The 21,971-nt window shown below is 60.5% G+C and overlaps 1 protein-coding gene across 2 annotated transcripts in view; it reads right to left on the bottom strand.

The window, feature by feature from the left end:
- Positions 1-21,971, bottom strand: part of SDK1 (sidekick cell adhesion molecule 1) — a 518,297-nt gene that overhangs the window by 72,418 nt on the left and 423,908 nt on the right. For both annotated transcript variants that reach the window (XM_047779450.1, XM_047779449.1), the window contains exons 26-29: positions 21,489-21,678; positions 19,456-19,554; positions 4,590-4,784; positions 2,918-3,119 (exon numbers count right to left, since the gene is read on the bottom strand). In XM_047779450.1, coding sequence (XP_047635406.1) covers positions 2,918-3,119; positions 4,590-4,784; positions 19,456-19,554; positions 21,489-21,678 — 686 coding nt within the window. The remainder of the gene's footprint in view (positions 1-2,917; positions 3,120-4,589; positions 4,785-19,455; positions 19,555-21,488; positions 21,679-21,971) is intronic.

The raw sequence follows: 21,971 nt of genomic DNA, 5'->3' as shown, positions 1-21,971 counted from the left end.
AAGTCGACGCCACTGAATCCCCGCTGCTTTCTGCGGTGACTGGCTTTGCGCCCTTGTTTTCAGTCTGGATTCACAGCACCTGCTGTAGAAGAAGGACCAGCAGGGCCCATGATGCCTGCCTAACAGCCGTCGCCCCAGCTCTCCCATCCCTGTCCTGTCCTCGCGTGACACCGGGATGCTCACCTGGCTGTGTCGCGCCCTCCTCCCCTTCGGCCACATCGCATCCCTCGGGGATCCAACCACCGGCCAGAAACCAGAGGTGCCGAAACGCGTCCCCACCCCGCCCCCCGAGCCCTGGACTCACATTCATCACGTGCAGGGGGGCACAGAAGTCCACGGTTACACTTCTCCTTTTAAACTTTTGATTAAACGTCTACATTTTGTGGCCACTAGCAGATTTCATGTAAGTGGCAAATGAAAAAGTTGAAAAGAATGTTTTTTTTTGCTTTTTGTCTTTTCTAGGGCCCTTCCTGCGGCACATGGAGGTTCCCAGGCTAGGGGTCTAATCAGAGCTGTAGCTGCTGGCCTACACCACAGCGGGATCTGAGCCGCGTAAGCTCACGGCAATGCCAGATCCTTAACCCACTGAGCAAGGCTAGGGATCGAACCCACAACTTCATGGTTCCTAGTCGGATTCGTTACCCACTGAGGCATGACGGGAACTCCATGTTTTTGTAAAAAAAGGAAAATGTAGCTTCAGGATTATTAAGCAGGAAGGGCGCACATACAGTGGCACATACAAAAGACTGCTTTGCCCGGACTCCGTCTGGGACATGTTTGCTCTCAATGGGTGGAGGTGGAGCAGCGTGAGTCCTGGTTCTGGCCCATTAGGAAACTGACCGCAGTCTTTCCTGCACCGAATTAAACTGTCTGTCCTGAATCATGAGCCTCTCTTTCCACCTCGAGGCCCCAAGCACACAACTGGTCTGTGCGATTTCAGGAGGCTCCACGACACGAAAGGCGGGTGGATTTTATTTTTCTCTTCTCTTTCAGATGGTGACACAAGGAGGCCAAGTTGTTTATATCCAAGGGCAAGTCATGTTCTAATTAAACTGAGCGCCCAGCGCACTAGGCATGGTTGATAAGACAGACTTGGGGCCCTGCTGGAAGCCCTGGGGCCCTGGGGTGGGGCTGGGGCTGGGGCTGCCGCAAGGGCCCCCTCCTCTGCAGGGCGAGCCCTGGGGCCCCAGGTCCCATGGCTGTCATTCAAAGGGTAAGAGGGATGCTGGCAGAACCCTGGGGACAGGGTCTGGCTGTTTTGCGTGGCCTTATCACGCAGCTGCCAGTTTGCTGCTGTCAGTAACTGGGCTGAAAGGAACAGGTGGCCCCTCAGCCCCGACCCCACTCAGGACGCAGGCTCCCACACAGCCTTCTGGGCGGGCACCGAGAGCCAGATGGATGACACTGTGACAACAGCTGCCATCACCCTGGGCACCTTATGCCATCCCCAAACCCCACAGCGACCCGAAGGGCAAATGATGAGGGCTGTCCAGGAGCGCCCTTGCCAGCTGCCCGAGGTCACCCACTCCCGCTGCCCGAGGTCACCCTTGCAGAAGGGGCAGGGCACAGATGGCCTGGGACGTTCTGGTTCCAGAGTGCATCCCCCCAGATGCCGATCCCCCCACCCTGTGAGGGCACCACGCTCAACCTGTCAGGTGCTGGATCCTCAAATGGGGGGGGGGTCGTTTCCCTTTTCCTTCAGCCCCGCTGTGGTAACAGAGCCACACTCCAACCCCGGCCCCACTTCCAAAGCCTGAGCTGTGCCTGGGGGGGGGTGGTTTCTGAGGTCAGGAGCCCCCCCATCATCCTTTCCCTCCATGCTGGGCTCAGGGAAGCTCAGAAGGGGCCTTGCGGGGCTGGGGGGAGAGAGCACCCATGGGACGGCCCCTCGTGCCCCCTGCTGGTTGGGCGGGGCCGAGGGTAAGAGACTGACCCCTGACCCTGTGTGTCATTTGTGGAGGGGACAAAGGTGCCCCCTCCCGGGCCGTGGTGGCGACTCCATGAGCTGGTGTCCTTGAAATGTCCTAGCACACTGCCTGCGTGCTGCTTGTTCTGAAAGGGGGCAGGAGGCTTGGCTGGCCTAGGAAACCACGGTCCTGGCCCCTTCTGTCCTCCTTTAAGCTCTTGGCAAGGATCCGAGAAGCCACGCAGGCAGGGGGACTGGGTCCTCAGCAGCCCCCCGCCCCAGAGAGTGAGCCCAATAGGAAGTGACTAAAACAGGGCAGGAGGGGCCGTGAGGATGCCGGCTGGTCGCCTGGGCAGCACCCCCCACCCCCCCGCAACCTCATGGGCCTGGGGCTTCCGTCCGGGGGGAAGTGAGGACGCAGGGCCAGAGGGCACTTCTTAGACCTGCTCGTCTAGACCGCAGGACTCTGGCAAGTCAGGGAGCACCTCTGAGCCCTTGGTCTCCACCACCGTAAGTGGGGTGGGTGGGGCCAGGGGAGGTCACGCGGGCAGAGGCCGGCTCAGGGGACGCCCTCACCGTCCCCACCAGCCACCGAGAATGACAGTACCAAGGTGGAATCTGCCTGGCGGACACGGAGTGGAGCACGAGAAGGACACTGCGACATCCGTGGGCTGGGCCGCCCCTCCCCCACAGCTCTCCCCTCCTTGCAGGGACCAGGGTGCCCCACCTGCGTCTCCAGGCCCACGGTCCCCATGCGCGCCCTCTGAGCCTCGTCAATCCCCGGGGCCTGGGTGGGCAGACCATCGGTGCAGGGATGCAGGGGTGCGTGGAAGGCCAGTCTGGGAAGCGGGCTCAGGATGCAGGAACCCGGGTCCCAGCCCGTGGAGCACCGCCCAAGAGAAGAGACTGCTCAGTGGGGTGACTCCCTGCCCCCCCTCCCCCTGGAGTCCCCAGGCGGTGGGCAGGAGCTGGCGGGGGTGGGTGGGGGTGGGGTCCCGGCCCTCTCAGTACCTTTCGACGGCACAGGTGGTGGCCTCGTGGCTGATGGACGAGGAGTAGGTCTGCCACTGGCCGCTGGGCAGCTCTCGCAGCTGCACAGTGAAGTACCGGATGGGCGAGGCCCCGTCGCTGCCCGGCACCCACTGGAGCCGTAGGCTGCGGGCGGTCACATCTGCCTGGGGCACCAGCAGGTCTCTGGGGGGCGCCGGCCGCTCTGCAACCAGAAGAGGACAGATCAGGGGCCGCTCTTCCTGGAAAGGCTCCGTGAGGTCAAGTGGGGGGCCGACAGCCGCCCCCGAGGTAGCCGCATGGTTTAGGAGATCAGGGACCATCCCTGGTTTCCCAGGGATATGCGAGGCTCTGACGGGGACTGTGGCCAGGCCAGCTCGGACCCCGAAGGCTCCCCCCTCAGAGCAGAGACAGTCCGACACCTGAACAGCACCTGGTCCCCAGGGCACCTCCAGGTCCCTTTGGACCCTCTCCTGCCCCCGGAGGTCAGCCTGGGCCTGACACCTTCAGGGCCTGTGCTGGGGGTGCCCAGAGGGACGGGACACATCCACCCACCCGCCGCCCTGTCTGCCCACCCCCTTGATTGAATCAGCTCCGCCGAGGGAGGGCTCATTGTTTAACTGTTTACCCTGAAGAGCACCGATTCTGATTGGAATGTGTGGTTGCTGTGTAACAAAGCGGCAACTGATCACCGCCGGCCTCATGGTGCCGGGCTGCGAGGGGCCCTTGGATCCAACCCAGTCAGCATGCTTTTCTGACGCACGCTCTCTGCCCGAGGACTTCTTCAAGCCCTGAGCAGCAGCCACAGTCCTGTCCCTGCTTCAAAGGCTCCTTCCTGGACCTCCCGGCAAGGGGCAAACTCCCGGGCTCCCTGTCCCCGAGCCCCGTGGATGGAGGCCCTGTGGGCCCTGGCGGAGCAGGCGGCCCGGGGTGTGGCACAGGGTGGGGGCCTGGCAGGGTGCCTCCCTAGGGGAGCTGGCGTCAATACGTCCACTTGGGACTGGTGAGGCCACATCAAACCTGCAGCAAAGCTGTCTCATCCCCTCCTTCAGAAGGGGCTGCATCGACTCTGAGGAAGAGGGCAGGACACAAGGCCTGCGGCTCGGGGGCATCGGGGGAGGAACTCCGAGCCCTGGCTGCTCCCCCTGCGCCCCCTCATGAAAGCAAAGCGCTGGCCTGTGATTCCAGGGGAGGAGGAAGCTCTGGCATCCCTGGCGACTTGCAGGCTTTGTCCCTCCAACTGATCATATAGAGAGGGTGATGGTTGTGGCAGGAGGACGGGGAGGGGGGAGGAAGAGTCGGGGGAGAAGGGAGATGGGGGGAGGAAGAGGAGGGGAAAGGGAGGAGGGGAGAAGCAGGGGAGGGAGGGGGAGGGCGAGAAGGAGGGAGGAGCGGAGAAGGGGGAAAGGATGCAGGGGGAGAGGATGCAGGGGGGAGAGGCGCAGAGGGGCTGGGGTGGCTCCCTGTGGCGGTGCCTTGACGATGACCTGTGCACAGCGAAGGCTCGCTCAGCGGACACAGGCCGTGTCCAGCTCCAGGTAGGGCTCAGTGGGCGCTTAGTAAATGCTCAGTTCCTGCAGCCCCCCCGCCTGCAGAGAGGCACGTGGCGCCGGAGGGAGGGGCCTTGGCCGCCCTCTCGAGCCTCCCCCCTCAACTCAGGGCCTCAAGGTCTCACCTCTCTTCTCGGTGGTGATGACGGTGGCCTCCAGCGGCTCGCCCCAGCCCTGCCTCGTCTTGGCCGACAGCCTGAAGGTGTACGCGGACTCCGGGGCCAGCTCCGTGGCCGTGAACTGCCTGACGGTGGCACCGACCTCCACGGTGGTGAAGGTGTTGGGACTGCTGCTGGCCAGGCGGTAGGCGATCTGGTACCCTGTGTGGGGAGCATGGGGGGGCCGGCATGAGGGCCGCTGGTCAGGCGTCCCTTGTCCCTTCCCTCGCAGGGAAGCCCCTGGTCCCACCACCCCGGACCCCCCCCCCCCCCAAGAGGCCTCGTGCGCCTGCGCCGTCTCCCTGTGCTTCCTTCTCCTGGGCCAGCGTCTGGGCCGCACCGGGATGCAGGGTGGGGTTCTGAGCACCAGCGCCCCCCGCCCCTGCCACGTGTTCCCCTCTTCCTCCTTCACGGAACTAGATGCCAAAACAGCTTCATCTTCCCTGCGGCCCTCGGCGCCCGGAAGACCCACGGGAGCAGCAGCAGGTGTGCTGATGGGGCAGCGCCTTTTCTGTCCCCACACCCCCGCCCTGCACCTTCTGGCCCTGCCTTTGTCCCAGGGTCCCCTTGCCTGCAGCACCTCCCCTTCGGAAGTTCTCTAAAATGTGCCCTTCTCCATGGGGGGGGGGTCTCACACCTGTGCTCAGGCTTCCTCCCTCTTCACAGTCCGTCTGCCCATCCTGCTTGCTCCTGCCAGCCCTGCTCCTCCAGAAGCCCCACCACGGCGCCCCCTGAAACAGCCCCCCACCCCCACAGGAGCAGGAGGGAGCCCGCCCTGCAGGTCAGGGTGGCTCCGGCTCTGACCGTCTCTCAAAGGCCCCTGATGATCAAGGGTTCGTGGTCGATCAGGCCTCTCCCACCAGGTCCTGCCCTGGCCCTCTGCTGTGTCTGCAGAGCCAGTGAGGACTTGTAGAACCAGCCGGAACCTTCTGGGCTCCCAGCCAGCTGTGGTCCACCTGCTGAGTCCTGCGCTGACCGAAACCAGAAGTGGCGACGGCGTGGCCTCCACACCGTAACTGACAGTCCAGCCGCTCAGCTAGACAGGGACGCTTGGGGGAAGTGGCGCGGAACTCTGGCCTCTGCCAGCTCTGCCTTCTCAGGGCCTCCTGCGGCTGGCACAGCCCCAGTGGAGATGGGCCGCTGGCCCCTGTGATGGGTCCCTGTGGACTCAACCAGCTGCGTCTCCTCGGCTCCCTGCTCCGGGGTGGGGGGAGAACTCCTCTGTCCCGTCAGTCCTCCTTTGGCCCCACTGGTGGCCGAGCATCCTGGCATCTGCCCACCTCTGTAAGGAGCCTCACCCCGGCTGGCCAGTGGGAGGCCAGGAGGACAAATCCCTGGGGTCAGACGCCAGTGTCCTCAGCATTAAGCCCCTCACCTCTGCTGGCCACTGTCATGACCACACGGACTAGGGGACAGGACGGCATGCCCTGGCCTGTGCACGGTGACCACTGCCCACAGGACCCGGAAGGGTCTGGAAGTGGCTGCTACAGCTGCTGCTCTGCCTCCGGTGGCCATTGTCCCCACCGTGCTGTCCGGCTGGACACCTGTCCTTCCTATCTATTGACCGACAGCCAGCAGCTCTTCCCCCAGCCCTCCCTGCCCCCTCCTGCTCCTCGGGAGGGCGTCTGGAGGTCGGGGGGCCCAAGCCTGAGCTCCTAAGGCCCCCGGCTCCCAGTATCCTGAAAATGAGCTGAGCCTCTGGGGCTTCTGCCAGGGAGTGTGCGTTTTTGCTTGGCCATGAAGCAGTAGAGCTCAGAGAGGTAAGCAGTCTGCCTGAGGTCACACAGGACGTCACCAGCGAGTGGAGGCTGAGCCTTGGGTCGACGGAGTCTCGCTGCTCCAGGAAGAGAAGACGCCCACCCCAGGCTCCGGGCAGAGGGAGGGTCCCCTTGCTGGATCCTGGGGTCCCCGTGCCTGCCCCCCGAGAGCATCTTTCCAGGGACAACAGTGCCCCATGGGTGACAGGTCGTGCTGGGGGCGGGGCGGGGGGTGCGTGCTGGCGTTTGGGCTGCTGGCTGGCATCTGCTGCTCCGTCCCGCACCTCTGTTGGCATCTCCACGGGCGGCGTCTGCCTCATCCGACGTCCTTGCCCTTCCCATCCTCCTGGAGGTTTACATGTCTTTGGTTTTTCTGGTACTTGACCCCGAAAGGTACGGCTTATGCCTCGGTCCCCCGGTCCCCTGAGCCCTCGGACAACATCTGCTGGCCCCTCCCTACCACCTCCCCGCCCCCCTCGCCTGCCACGCCCACCTGATGAGTTACGGGGTCTTTGCTTTTCTTCCCCCCTGGAGCTGCCTTGATACTTGAAACGACCCCTGTCTCTGCCCTGATGTATTAAGTCCCAACGCTCTTCCTGTCCCTACATCAGCTCTAAACCCCTTGGTACACCTCCTTCCGGCTTTTCCCTGTCGTCGGATTACTCTTGTGCCTTTCCCTGCCGTATGACTACTTCCGTGCTTTTCCGTGTCGTGGCATTATCGCCATGCTCTTGTCTTGCGGACGTCTGCGGGGAGTTGGGGGGAAGCGCGTGCCTGCTTCCAGCGGACTCGGGGGCACAAGGGAGAAGTCCGCCTGTGTCCCAGGGCCATGTCCTCCGGGGGACGGGGTTCCTCCACAGGGCCGAAGCCGCCTCCCCTGGGACCGGGGAGCCAGGGCCCTTGGTCACGACCTGTGTCTCCACCTGACCCCTGGCGGAAAGTCAGTGCGCGCCCCGCACAAAAGCAATGGGCCAACGTCACTCCCACGGGCACGTCCCTGAACTAAAGTAAGAAACCAAACGAAGATGTTTTGCGAAGACACACGTAACCTCACAGTCAAGCACGGGTCCACAGGCGGACCCGAGCCACCACCGACAAGAACACAGTCAGACTCAAGCCCTGAAAGGCCTTAGCAGGAGGAGGGCCGGCGTGAGTGAGTCTGCTCCCTGAGTGCCGTTCCTAGTGCTAAAGAGACGCCAACCCTCCCCAGAGAGGCAGAGAGTAACTTGTGCCTTTTTTTTTTTTCTTTTTAGGGCTGCAACAGAGGCACATGGAGGTTCCCAGGCGAGGGGTCGAATCGGAGCTGTAGCCGCCAGCCTACACCACAGCCACAGCCACGCCAGATCTGAACCGGGTCTGTGACCTACACCACAGCTCACGGCAACGCCGGATCCTTCACCCACGGAGCGAGGCCAGGGATCGAACCCGAGTCCTCACGGACACTAGGCTGGTTCATAACCTGCTGAGCCACGACGGGAACTCCAGGCGAGTCACTCTGCATTAACAGCAGACCAACGTAGGCACATCTGGGGCCCAGCCCCCTGTGCACACAGTGAACATCTGGAGAGAGGAAGCGGACCAGGCTGCTTCAGAGCGGGAGACGGCGCGTCTCCACCCACGAGGGCAGGAGCAGCAGGAACCATCCGACACGGCACCGCCGACAGCAGGCCTGGCCGAAGCGAACACACGCGCGGCGTCCCAGGAACCCCCGCACCTGGCACCGCGCCTGTCCCGGGGCCCCCTCGCGGCCTCCACCCGCCAGCGATGGGTCCCTTGACTTGTCCCTTCCTGTTTCGGAGAGTCACGTGTGTGATTAAGACAGCTCGTTCATTCCAATCACCTTTCCACCAGTACGTCGGCGTTAACGGGGAATCAAGCACTTGCAGGAGCAGGACGGGATTACAGACGTGCCTTCGCGACGGTCTAGTCTCCATCCTGTCTTAGCTCTGCTCGGCGTACTCTGTTGCTGGAGTTAAAAATCTCGGGCTGAAACCGAGCTTCTAGGCACATCTTTGTGAGCTGGGACGTGGGGAGGGAAATGGGAACCTGTCTCTTTGAAAGGCCTCCCCCACTCCCAGCGCCCAACCCCAGAGTGACCCTTGACCTCGCAGTGTCTCCACCTGCGCAGGTCCCTCCAGGGGGCCCCTCACTCCCTGTCCTCTTTTTCTCACGGGCCGCTCACCCCCCCCAGCACAGGCGAGGTGCCATGTGTTTCTCGATGGCTTCTTGTGTCCATGACAACCTCCCCGCCCCCGAGCCCCTGATCACGTAGCAGAATGTCCGCCTGGAGACCCGGGACCTAACCCAGCCTTGATTTTCTCACCCGGGGCAAGTCCCAGCCCCAGGACGACTCTCGGTTTCTCTTCTCTGGCTCCAAATAAGGAAAACTGTCAGCCCCCTCATCGGGAGCCCTGGCAAGTCACTCCTGCCACCCTCAGACCTCGAGGCCCACGACAGTGTCCATTCCACACCTGAGGGCAGGGCACCCGGTAACCAGGACCGAGCCGGGTCCTCGGGCATCACAGCCCCACGTCTTCCCGCCAGGCCCCGCTGCGGCAGTGGCTCCCTCCCTCCCGCTCCGGGAGGATGGGATCCTGACCATTTCAAGAAAAGGAGACGAAACAGAAAACAATTCGGCCACCCAGCGGGATAGTTTCAAGGTGACTGTGGACAAGCGGGAGACACCAGGAGGCATCTGGACGCAGCGAGTGGCACGTGGCGGGGCCGGAGGCTGAGCTCAGGTTCCGCAGTTGACACACCATCTGGCACGGATGTGTTTCAGAAAGGGGCCAAAGAGGTCGGGGCACCTGGAAGCGCCTTGGGGCACCTGGGCAGGGAGGGGGGTCGGGCGAGGGGGCCCACGTGCCCTGCAGGAGGGCCTGGAGCCGAAGCCGCCACGTCTGAGGGGGGATGGATGGGGGCGAGGGGCGGGCGGGCTCACCCGGCCAGCACAGAGCAGCCCTCGGCCCCGCTGCACCCCAGGCGCGGAGCTGGCCGGAGAGGCCAGGACTCGGGGTTGGGTGAGGTGTGCCCTGGGACAGCCCCTGATATGACAAAGGATGCGCTGGATGTCCTGGTCCTCGGGCCCGCATGGGTCGCCTGGCCAAGCTGCCTGGACGTGAGCACGGGCGGCGAGCAGGGGGCAGGTGGAGCAGGCCCAGCTCTGCCCATGTGAGTGTTCTTCCGTCGGATATTCCTGCCTGAGCCCTGATGGCTCCGGCCAGAGCCTCGGCCCCAGGAACAGACCAGAGAAGTGGGCGGGGGGGAGCGGCGACCCCTCTGGGCACCCAGGTGGCCCCGCTGGGAGCTCTGGGGCCCGTGGAGGGGCCACAGTGTGTCCTGGGCTGTGGGCTGCTGGTGGGGCAACGCCCTGAACACCCAGCCCAGTTGCAGGGAGGGTTGGTGGGTACAGCACGGGTGTCGGCCCCTCAGGGTTTGTGGGGTGGGCGGCGGGTGGCACGTGGGGGGCGGACACACCTGCCATCAGGCCACCTCTCCACCAGGCATTGCTGTTACTGCAGTGGGCTTTGCTGGCAGTCATTCTCTTATCAGATGAATTAGAGCTAAAACTGATTTTATCCGAAATACAGGCTTTTCACTCACTCTGCTGTCTTTTCGCCACGTATCTAAGCATTTCAGAAACCTGAGGTTTGGGCACGTGTCATGTTCCACGCGTGGCCCTGACACCGAGGTGCAGCTGGGGCCCAGCAGGATGGGGGTGGGTGGGTGGGGGCTGTGAGGACTGGCCGGGGGCCCTCTGGCCTGGGCTTCTTTCTGCGGCTGGACCTCGGAGGTGAGGTGCCCCCTCTGTATGGCGTGGGGACATCTCGGAGATGACGTACGCAGAGGGCAAAGCAGTGTCATTTGGGCCAAGTTGCAGGACACCCAGCTTATTCTTTCCAGCTTGGATCCGCTTCTAACACGGAGCCAGCGGGAGACGGTTCCTCAGCCTGAGGCGCACGTTTGTACCTTCCCGTTATTCGCCCTAAAACAGGGGCACTATCTTCTGGTCCCCCCTCTGCGGTCCACTGAACATACGGGTTAAAGCCCACACCTCGCCTTGATGTGTTTACAAATCCTGGACCAAGTAACAGAGAAGAGCTCCTGCGCAGAAACGCAGAGACACGGCCGGGAGCTGGTTCTCGCGCTCAGGAGCCCCGGCAGAGAGCCTGGGGGGAAGAGGGCGTTTGGGTGGAATGCGGGGACAGTGACATTGGAACCGTAAGTCGAACCTCAGCCATGCGAGGTCAGAGGCCAGAGGAGCCCGGCTTTGAAGGTCACGGTGAAGCACGAGGACACGGGCGTCGGGAGGAGCTCGGCCGCGTAGGGGCGACAGGCACCCATGGCGAAGACTGAAACTGGAGCAAGAGGAGCCGAGCCGCTCGAAAGCCCCCGACAAGGAGACGCGTCACCTAGAAAGTTCGAATCGGCAGAGGCAGACCCGGGACCACAACGGCGGGAGGTGCGGAAGGCAGATTCTGAGATGACAGCCGCTCACGGGAGGCCTTTGCAGGGAGGGCGCCTCGGCTGCCTCGGTGAAAAGAGTTGACTCTAGATGGACCCCAGAGCGTGTGCGGGCATTTCAAGGGATGCTGAGGCTTGTACCAGTGCCGCGTGCTTCCTGGGCAAACACAAGGCCTGAGAGCTGCCTGATCAGTGGTCACTGCTGGGGCTGTGGCGAGGCCAGGCCACGAGCGGCTGGGGGCTGTGGCCGAGGGTCGGCAGCCCCACCGACACCCATTCGGGCTTCAGAGAGTCCATGGCAGCTGACGCACCCTCGTGGGCAAGTGCGCCCGGCCCGGATGCTGTGTGGCCTGTTGGTTTTATAGCTGATCCCTTTGAGAGCTGGGAGCAAAGGCAGCAGTGCGTCAAAACCACTCATTTAGAAGGCCCCGTCGCGGCTCAGCAGAAACAAATCTGACTAGTAACGTGAGGATGCAGGTTCGATCCCTGGCCTTGCTCAGTGGGTTTAGGATCTGGCATTGCCGTGAGCTGAGGTGTAGGTCGCAGAGGCGGCTCGGATCCTACGTTGCTGTGACTGTGGTATAGGCCGTAGGCTACAGCTCCGATTCGACGTCTAGCCTGGGAAACTCCATGTGCCACGGGTGTGGCCCTAAAAAAAAGCAAACACAAAAAACCAACACCCCCCCACTCATTTGCAAACACGGATCTCATGCATTGAGCCCCCATGCCCAGCAGAGTTCCCACGCACCCTTTCGAGACAGGCTCAAGGCCAAGACGAGGCCCTCACGGGCAGGCGGACTTCTCTCGGGGTGGAAAGGAGGTTCCGGCCTGTCTGGAGGGCAGACCCGCGTGGGTCCAGGCGCACACGCGTCATTCGAGCTGAACGGCCTTTAAGGGACCACGCAGTGGCTGGCAGGTGAAGGCGACACGGCTGCACCAGGAGCCTCCCGACCCCCACAAAAGGAGCTCTAAATGCTGAAAGCTCTCCCAGGTAAAATATTTACGCAAAGAAGTAGGTGTTTTTCCCTCCAGGCGCCTTCCGTGTTTCAAGCTGTTAATCTCTTGTGGAAATGCAAGAGCACGTTTGAAGCAGTTGACACCGGCTCTCGCCACAGAGGAGTTTAGAGCCTCAGAAGGCAACGCCGCCAGAGCGGACGCACGGATTCAAGGTCCCTGGATGTAAAGAGAGCCTCGCCGAAAGACGTTTTCCTTCCCCCCCCCCGCCCCCCCCCCCGGTGAACAGCAATCTGCATCTTTAGAAATCGTTTTCCCCGCTTCTCCTCAGCATCTACAATGTGGCGCCCTAGCGAGAATAACATCCAGGTGACAGGTTACCCGACAGCATTTGTTCCAATGACGACGAAATGCCATTACAGCGGAGGAGGCTCGCGTGCGATGTTGCCCGCGTTGCGGGGAGACCGGAGCGTGGTTTCATTTAGCGCTGCTCTGCCGCGGTGGAAAGACCCCGGGCACTAAAGTGTGACTCTCTCCCACCTTAGCTGGGATTCTGTGCTTTTCAGGGACCAACCCCGCCCCTCGGCGCAACGGAGCTACATCTAAACGTCTCAGCACCTTAGGAGCACCGCAGCACAAACGGCCTCTCTGGGGGGACCCCTCTGTGGCAGCCGCCAGGGTGAGGGAGGCGAAGGAGGAGGAGAAATCCGTGAGCACCCCGCCCTGGTGGACGCGGAGTGACTACTGGATGCAGACAAAAACTGGTAACAGCAGGCATCTGTCTGGCCCAAGGGGATGGATGAAAGAGCGAATCGTCGCAAGGTTCCAGCTGACGCCTGGGGAGCCCTGGCTGAGTTCTCCGTGCCCCCCGCGCTGATTCTACCAGGGGGTGTCAACGCTGGTCCCCATGGGGGTCGGGGAAACCGAGGCACAGAAAGACCAAGGGACCCGCTGGGCTGGGCACCCGGCCATGCGGCCCCTGACTCGCTCACCCTGCCTCCCGCCTGTCTGCACGCAGCGTTTAAACCAAAGCAGGCAGGCCGCCCGCGGTTGCTGCCATGTAAACTGCCAGGGGATTCAGGAAGGGGTGAAGGGTGCTCTGAGGGGCTGGCAGAGAAGGGCTCTGGCGCAGCTACAACCCGAGAGAGCGGTGAGGTTCTGTGGCTTGTTTTCAGTCTTTGCGTCTCCCCCTCGGCAGCCTGAAGAGGCCGGACCTCGTGTGACCCTCCTGTAAGCCACGCCTGCCCTGATGGCCCCGTGGACACGGCGCCCAGCGAGAGCCTACCCCTGGACTTCAGGAGGGGAGGGCTGAGGGGAGGGGGGCGCCGCCACTCTAGAGCCAGGAGTGGAGGGAAGTGCCACTGCCTGGTGGGGGCCCTGGTGCCTCCTGGACCCGGCCTACGATGCCTGCACGTGAGAGCAGGTGCACGGCCCACCAGGCAGAGACAAACCCTCAGTGACCTGAAAACGCAGTTCACCTGAAAAGCACTGCAACCCAAACGAAAAGGGAAAACTTCGGCGACAGATATGATTATATTCTTCCTATCTTTACCCCAGGGCCAGGCCGCCAACCCCGACGCGACCCCAGGGCCAGGCCGCCAACCCAGACGTGACTTCAGGGCCAGGCTGCTCAGCATTAGGTCTTTATTTGTGATGCTGCCAGTGAGTGAAGTGGGCAAAACTCCACAGGGAAGAGCAGCTCCCCGAGGGAGAAGGGTCAGAGGGCGTGTTCCGGGCTGAACTGGGCCCTGTGCCCTCATGCATGAAAGGTCTAACTGTGAGCATCCCAGGCTGGAGCCGGGGTCCCTGCACAGGTGAGCAGGGTAAAATGCCCTCGTCCAATAGGACGGGTGCCAGGAAGGGAGGCAGGATGCAGACACGGCGCCAACCTCGTGGGCCGCGGGGACAAGGCAGTGTCCGCAACCAGGGAGGGAGGCTCAGAGAAACCAGCCCTGCGGCAGCTTGATCCCGGCTTCCAGCCTCCAGAAGACACATTTCTGTTGTTTAAGTCACCCACTTGGGGTGCCTCTGGGGGCCCTAGCAGACCAACACAGGACATCGACTGGAAATTCCCAAGAGAGAAAAAGTGCCTGTCATCCAGAAACTCTGAAAATACCCCCTTGAAATATAAACATTCTTTTTTTTTTTTCCTGTCTTTTTGCCTTTTTCTAGGGCTGCTCCAGCAGCATATGGAGGTTCCCAGGCTAGGGGTCTCATTGGAGCTGTTGCCGCCGGCCTACACCAGAGCCACAGCCATACCAGATCTGAGCCACGTCTGCAACCCACACCACAGCTTACGGCAACGCCGGATCCTTAACTCACGGAGCAAGGCCAGGGATCGAACCCGCATGGTTCCTAGTTGGATGTGTTAACCACTGCGCCACGACGGGAACTCCTGAAATATATATATATATATTCTATTTGACCTATGGAACTGGCCAAGTTCATATCCGGTATTTCTGGAGAGGAAATTTGAAATGTGTGTGAAGATCCCTAAAAATGTCCTAACACCTACCCCTAGGAAATCACCAGAACTGCTAGGAAGAGTCACCTCCCAGGGCGAGAGTCATGTGGTTATTTATGACGGCATAAATCTCGGAGATGATCTGTATTTCGTTAGTTTCAATTATAGCTTCGTTGAGTCTAAACATGACAATATTTGAAATGTCCCGACTGTGGAAGTGGAGACAATACCGTGGTGCATAGGAAGGCTTTGCTTCCGGCAGCGTGGTAAGCCAGTTGTCCTGAAAAACCTTCCTGCCGAGGCCCCTAAAACAATGACTGTGATGCCAAGAAAAGGAAAGCTTCTCAGGCAAGAGAGAAGGAGAAATTACAGGGCCTGCAAAGGAAATGGGAACAGGAGTGCAGAGATGCTGAGAGGCCCGGGGGTAAATGAACAAGAAGGGCCAAGGGAAATCCAGCCTCAAACCACGGGGAGACGCCGCGGAACCTGCAAAGACAAGCAAGGTTCACAGAGCGGAAGGACCAAGCACCTCCCGGGAAAATACAGAAGAGGAACTCGTGCGATGGGTGCAACGTGCAACCCGAACCTCAGGGTGTTTGGGCTTAAACACAACTCCAGTAAAGCCACAAGGAAGGTAAAGCAATGATGAACCAAACTCAGGGAGGTGTCTCCCTCTGCTTGGGGTGGTGTCCGGCGCCTTCGACCCCATGCAGGGAAATGGGTATTTTACTACTGTTATTTTGCTTTTTTTTAAGGGGCACAACCTGTGGCATATGGAAGTTCCCAGGCTAGAGGTAGAATCAGAGCAGCAGCCACAGCAACGCGAGATCCGAGCCGCGTCTGCGACCTACACCACAGCTCATGGCAACGCCAGATCCTTAACCCACGGAGCGAGGCCAGCGATGGAACCCGCATCCTCATGGATACTCGTCGAAGTTGGTAACCCTCTGAGCCACAACGGGAACGCCCTCATTTTATTATTCACTCTAAGATCAATACGCGAGGATGGAGAGGGTCCTTTGTAAGGATGAAACGTTTTTGTCGTTAAAATGTCAGAAAAGCGACGGGAAGAAAAAATATTGACCTTTTTTTGGGTGGTGGAATTGCAGGCAATTTTCATGTTCTTCTTGTTCCCTTTGCGATTTTTATTTCAACGTGTATAGTGAACATGTTTTTGTTTTATACTTGTCCTTTTAAAATTATATTTAGAACACGCAGAAAAATGCTTAGAGCAATACAGAGCCCCCACGTATTCATCACATATTGAGCAAATCCTGAGATTTTTGCCAATTTTTTTTTTTTTTTTTTGAAGAGAGAAAACATTGCAGAAAAACTTGAAGCTATTCTTGTGGTTTTACTGGCTCCTCGTCCTCAGAGGTGGACCTCCAGTCTCAACTTAGGGCAAGTTCCTGCCACGTTTTTACCCTTTTATCATATACGTGCACCTGTGCGTGACCTGTGGTGATGCCCGGACAGTCTTCACAGGCACAGGGTCGTCCTCGAGCTGTAGATGAGCTCCTGCAACTTGCTCTTTTTCACTCCACGGATGCTGGTGAGATTTATTCCCGTGACCACGTGCAGCTCTCGTTTCACTGCTTGATTTGCTCCCGCGCCTTCTGCTCAGGAGGAGCTCACAGTTGACTTTTCATTGCCTTCCTGATGGACCTTTGGATAGTTCCCAGTGCTCCCCCCCCCCTTTTCTTTTCTGCTACGTAACGCAGCGTTGCCATGACGCTCCCTGTGCATTTCTCCTGGTGAACAAGTGCGGGCATGCGTCCAGGGTTAGGACCTGGCCGGACGAACAGCTGGGGTACAGGCTGCATGCGCCCAGACCCCCCGTGGTGGTTGGGCCGGTTCCCGCTCCCCACACGAGTGCGTGAGGCTGCGTCTCCACGTCGCCTTCTCTCTGTGGTCCCAGATCTGATGCATGTGAAGGGGAATCTAAATTATCCAAACTATCGTTGCATATGTGCTTTTATGATCGGAAAAACAAATACTGCAGATGCCTTAGAAGAAAGTGACTCGATTCTAAAGGGAGCTCCTGGTATCACTTGCCGGGGGGCTGGTGCTGTGACAGGTGCTTCGGGAAAGAGAAGCTGCAGCCTCGGGCGGGCGGGCGTGGAGGCCGATGTGATTCTCAAAGGAAGAGCAGAGGCCCGGGGCACAGGGTCTTTCCTGCAAAGGACCAGCCAGGGGTAACGGCCCAGCGCTGGCTCAGGCCGGAACCTCGACAGGTTTGCCGGGACAGCCCCAGATGAGCAGTTCAAGGTCACGGCAGCAAAGCAGAGGGCAGCCTGTCTACGCCGAGAGCAAACACCGGTGAACTTGTCCTCTCCTCCCGCGCTCCCTGCCCCCGGCAGTCCCGCGCCCAGCAGTCCTGCGGTCACGACGATTCTCTTCGGCCCAGGAAGAGCCACAGGGACGCAGCGATGACCACACCAGCGGGACCAGCCGGGGTGTCACCGAGATGGTGGAGGGAGCCGGGCAGCAGGGCTTCTGTCCTCAGCAATCTGGACCCCGCTCCCCCAGAGAACACTGTTCTGGAAGACCCCTGGGGCTGAGACAGGTCCATTTCCCACCTTGCTTTCTGGCCCACAGCAAGCTGCGGAGCCCCTGGGGGATCAGACGTGTGACGGGATGTTCCAGACGAGGCTGTGGGCGGGGGGCAGCGTTGGGGCTGCAGGAAACCCCTCAGACCGCCCCCGCCCCGCCCCCAGGGCCCAAGACCCGTTCTCGTGGCTCCTTGGCTGGCAGGACCTGAAACGTGCACTTGACCGAGGTTTCTCTGCTGTTTACTGAGATCTGAAGAGCAAGAACCTGCAGCTCCAGAAGGGACCTGGTTCCGAACCGCTGAGCTCCCCCTCCCAGAGGAGGACAGCGCAGCCGCAGGGGCCCCGCCTTCCGTGTAGACGGCTCAGGAGCCCGGGCCCGTCCTAATGAAGCCAGAACTCAATCAATACCTGCCTTTCTGTGCACCCCTCTCACGGCGGCCACTCATCATCGCCAAGACAAAGCTGCTCACGTGTCACTTCGCAGCTCGAGGTCCTGGAGTGACTCCCTATGGCCTTCAGCACAGAGTTTCAAACGTTTTAAAAAACGAAGTAACGTATCTTTTCACACCAAATCTTAGACTCCTCACGTCAAAAGCAGGTCGAAGTGGTGCATTTTACCGCCTATTTTTTTTTTTGTCTTTTTGCCATTTCTTGGGCCGCTCCCATGGCATATGGAGGTTCCCAGGTCAGGAGTCGAATCGGAGCTGCAGCCGCCGGTCTACACCAGAGCCACAGCAACTCAGGATCCCAGCCACGTCTGCAACCTACGCCACAGCTCACGGCAATGCCAGATCCTTAACCCACTGAGCGAGGCCAGGGATCGAACCCGCAACCCCATGGTTCCTAGTCGGATTCGTTAACTGCTGAGCCATGATGGGAACTCTTTTACCGCCTATTTTTAAGCTCACGTTGATGACCTTTTACTGTAAATGACCTGCTGGGGTGACGAGGGGTTAAGGACCACAGTTCAGTGCCGTCAGGCCTGGAGAAAACGCCTGCCCGGCACCTGGCCTTTAGCGCCCGCTGCGGGAGGGCTGGGCTGGCAGTTCGCAGCCTGGCCCAGCCCACGTCTCCCTCTGGGACGTGTCTGCGCTCCCACAGGCCAAGGGGAGCCTTGAGTTCGGTTCCAGGCCTTGGAAACCACTCGGGCCACCAGTGGGGTCCCCCGGGCCTCTGCTGCAGCTCCTCTCTGGAGAACCCAGGTAACCGTCTCGGGTTGGCTCCCGACACGGCTTGTTGAATTACGGATGCTAAAACCCCCACCCAGCGGAAGATGTGAACCAGCTGACGAGCAGGCGCACGTCAGCCCCAGACCCTCCGGAGCTGAGGGCTGGCGGTGTCCACCCCGGGACACCGCCCTGGGGGCTCAGCAGCCAATCAGGGAGCTGTGCACATGCTCAACACAGACCCCGGCCCCGCCCCCCTCACCAGCCTTTAAAAATGCCTCTCCTCTGCCCTCGGGGGTGGCGGGGGCTCCGGAGTCATGAGCACCAGCTGCCCAGACCCCTCGCGGGGCGCCTGCAGTGAACGCCACCCTGTCCTTCCCCGCAACCAGGTCACGAGTTGGCTTTACTGCGTGCGGGCGAGTGACCCAAGTTTTGGTTTGCTAACGCTTATCCTCGAGATTCAACCCCCAAATAGCCTTCCACCCCCCTCCCCAGCAAGCCCTGGCCCAGGGCGGGGGTGCCTGCAGGGCATCTCGGGGACCCTCCAGCACAGCCCCCATCACGTGCTGCTATGACTGGTCTCTCCCTCCAGCATGGGCACAGCTGGCTCACTCAGCTCCCACCCTGCGCCCGAGGCCTGGCACGGCCAAGCCCTTGCTGCGTCACAGGGACGGGGTGAACAAAGGGACCGCCGACTTTCTCAGGTAGGATTTGCTGCCTTTGGGGAACTAAGACAAATGAAGGCTTTTCATCAATGTTATCGGAGCTGGGAGTTCCTGTCGTGGTGCACTGGCAACGAATCCAACTAGGAACCATGAAGTTGCGGGGTCGATCCCCGGCCTCGCTCTGTGGGTCAAGGATCTGGCCTTGCCGTGAGCTGTGGTGTAGGTCGCACGTGCGGCTCAGATCCTGCGTTGCTGTGGTTGTGGTGTAGGCTGGCAGCTGCAGCTCTCATTCGACCCCTAGCCTGGGAACCTCCATATGCTGCGGGGGTGGCCCTAAAAAGAAAAAAAAAAAAAAGTTATCGGAGCTGGCCTCTGCAGGAGAAGTCACAACTGCGTCCCTGGGCCCTAAGCACGCGGTCACTGGGGAAGCTCCCGCAGAGCACTGGGCCCAGGCCCTGCCGCAGGAGGAGAGCCTTGCCAGGACCTGAGCAAAGCCCAGGGGTGAATCCGGTGTGAAAAACCAGCCCGCTGTTTCCCAAATGCACATCACAATCGCTGGGTTATCTCAGGGCGCAGGGGAGGCCAGACTCGGGGGGACTGAGCTCGGGGCTCGCGTGGCCTGAACCTCATCCTGCAGAGACAGGTCAGTGCAGAAATAGAGGGTCGCAGCGTCTCCGTTCAGAAAGCGCCAGGTTGCTGCAGGCAGGGATTTTTTTTCAACCTCTTGGGCAGCTAATGAGCCCAGATGCAATCAACCCAATCCCCCTACCAACCCCGCCCCAGGGGGCCGGGCCCTCCAGCGGCTCCTTACCCAAGATGATACCGTTGGGCTCCTCCGGCGGCTGCCACACGATGCGTACGGATGTCAGCCTCACTTCCGGGAACACCAGCCTCACCGGGGGGCCTGGGGCTGGAGGGGAAGAAAGACGTGTGACCCAGGCGCCGTCGTGCTGCCACCCGGACACATGGCAGGCTGGCGGGGACCGTCACAGCTGCCGATGACACCACCTGGGAAAATGAGTTTTGGAACCTGGGTGTCTCCCTAATAAATGACTTCAAGGCAACACCTCAGTCTGACTCCAGCTCGCCGGCTGCCCATGCTTGGAGAGCTCACACACCGCGGGGCGTCTTGTGACTGTCATGGAGAGCTGGCCAACCCAGGTGCTGATGGCGTCATGGAGGGGACATCAGGTCAAAGTCAAGGGTTTGCCAACCTGAGGTCCCTGGGCTGGACATCCGGAAAGGAGGTGTCCCATAAACAAGGTGGCCCAGGGTCTCTCCCCAATACCGTGGTTACCGTGAACGCTCTTTCTCTTAGGCACACGACCCCTCACCTGCAGTGTCCCTGAAGATTAAGAATTCATGTCCCCAAATGCACATGACAGTTCTGTGACGTGGTCGGTGCACCAGCGAGTCAAAAAGCTGTTGAGGATGGCGGCACCACGGAACAGCAGGGTCGCAGCCCGCGTAAAACACATGCCCTTAAACGGACAGGCGAGTAGCTCCGTGGCCAGCGTGGGAACTTCTGGTTGGGCCTTAGTAACAGACTGATTCCCAGGTAGGAGGGGACGGCCATGGAACAATGAATACCGAAAGAAAATGATGCGTGCTCGTCATTCCAGGGCTGCTGAATTCTGCCTCTAGCTATTCAGTCGAGAACAGTATTTTAAATTATAAACACGTCATGACCCGAGGGTTCAGGTGAAATGAAGGAAAAGAGGCCCCAGGCTCATGTACCAGGACCACTTCGCACACAAGAAACTCAGGTCTTCCAGTCCCGTGGCACCTGCTCCGTCACCATCCCCAGGGCTGATCCCTGCCTCACGATGACGTGCGGGGAAGGAGAGACACGTTCATATCAGAATGGAAAGAGAAAGAGAGAACTTGTTCCATGACGGCCAGGCTCCACTTTGGGTAGAAACAGGACAGACTGAGCGCGAGGAAGGGTTACTAAAACGCCTCTGTTTTTCATCCGCGTGACCCTCGCACACCGTACGGTTTTGCAAAGACACGACCTTCGTGGCCCCAGGTTCCCTCCCAGACCCCAGCTACCCTGAAACCAGCCCTCTGGGGGGACTGAGTTCGAGACACCCCCTTCTCTGACCGGGGGAAAGCCCTGCCACGCCACCGTCTCCCAGCGAAATGGAGAGAGGTTTCAACTCCGAGGTCAGGTGCTTTCGGGGGCTAATTCCATCACTTCGGGAAAGATGCTTAAGAAAATATGTTTTGGTCAGCTGCTTCGGACACCTGAAGTGGGGTTTTTGGGGGGGAGATCACTGCCCCCCCGAATATTTATCATGGTATATTTAATAAAAACCAGACAAAGGAGCTAACCTTTAAGCATCTGACAGTGCAAAGCGGCGAAACGTAACTTCCTGTTACCCAGACTTGCACGGAAAAATGCCATCAAGACGCACTTGTTCTGCTGGCCAAGAACCCAGGCCTGGGCCCTGGGAGCCCGTCAAAGGCTCTGAACCCTGGGAACAGCTGAGGGTCTCTTACTCTGCACACGAGGGCCAGCAGCACCCGGAGAACCAAGAATGGGGCCCAGGGTCGGAGTGGGGTTTCCAGCCAGGCTTGAGCCGACACCACCGGAGTGGCCCTCTATTCTAAGGCGCTGCCACCCGGCCTTTACCACGCGGCCCGCGGCAGGGCTCCACTGAAATCCTGCTCAGGCTCATAATTAGGCTGGAAACCTCACGCTGGCTGAACTTGGCCTCCAACAGCTTTGTTTTGTTTCCTGCTGCTGAAACAAGGGGGAAAAGCACTGCGAAAATGAAGTTAAAAGCAACAGCATGCAAGTGGTTGGGGTCAGGCCGGCCAGGCTGGGAGAGCCCCACGCACCGTCGTCTCGGGTCCGCTCCAGGATGGGGGGCGAGCTGGGGACGCCGTTGCCGATGCGGGTGAAGGCCAGCACCCGGAGCTCGTACAGCACGAACTTGCCCAGGCCCGCCAGCAGCGCCGACTGCGTGCCGTTCCCTCGCACCACGTGGCTCCTGGGCTCGGGGTCCAGGTCTTTGGCCCGGAACAGGATCTGTGCGTCAACACACAAGGGCGCGGTCAGGAGGACGCGGTGTGCTAGGCGGGGCCTTGGCGGCCGGGGACAGGGCCACCCCCAGCAGGACCAGGTGGCCAGGGCCCTCCCCGGGGCAGCCGTGTCGAGGGCTTGGGGACCGAAATCCAATCCGGTGGCATCTGGGGGAAGGATGGAGGGGGCGCAGCCGTCCTCCAGCGAGGAGGTAGTTATGACCCAGCCCTGCCCGTGCTGGGTAAGCCAGATGCTGCCCGATAATCTAGAGGGTTTCAGGTGCCCGACTGAGATGAGGG

Source organism: Phacochoerus africanus, chromosome 5 (assembly GCF_016906955.1).
Source record: "Phacochoerus africanus isolate WHEZ1 chromosome 5, ROS_Pafr_v1, whole genome shotgun sequence".
NCBI classification, from domain to species: domain Eukaryota; kingdom Metazoa; phylum Chordata; class Mammalia; order Artiodactyla; family Suidae; genus Phacochoerus; species Phacochoerus africanus.
Note: the sequence above shows the minus strand (reverse complement) of the source record. Positions and strands in the feature narration are given on the sequence as shown.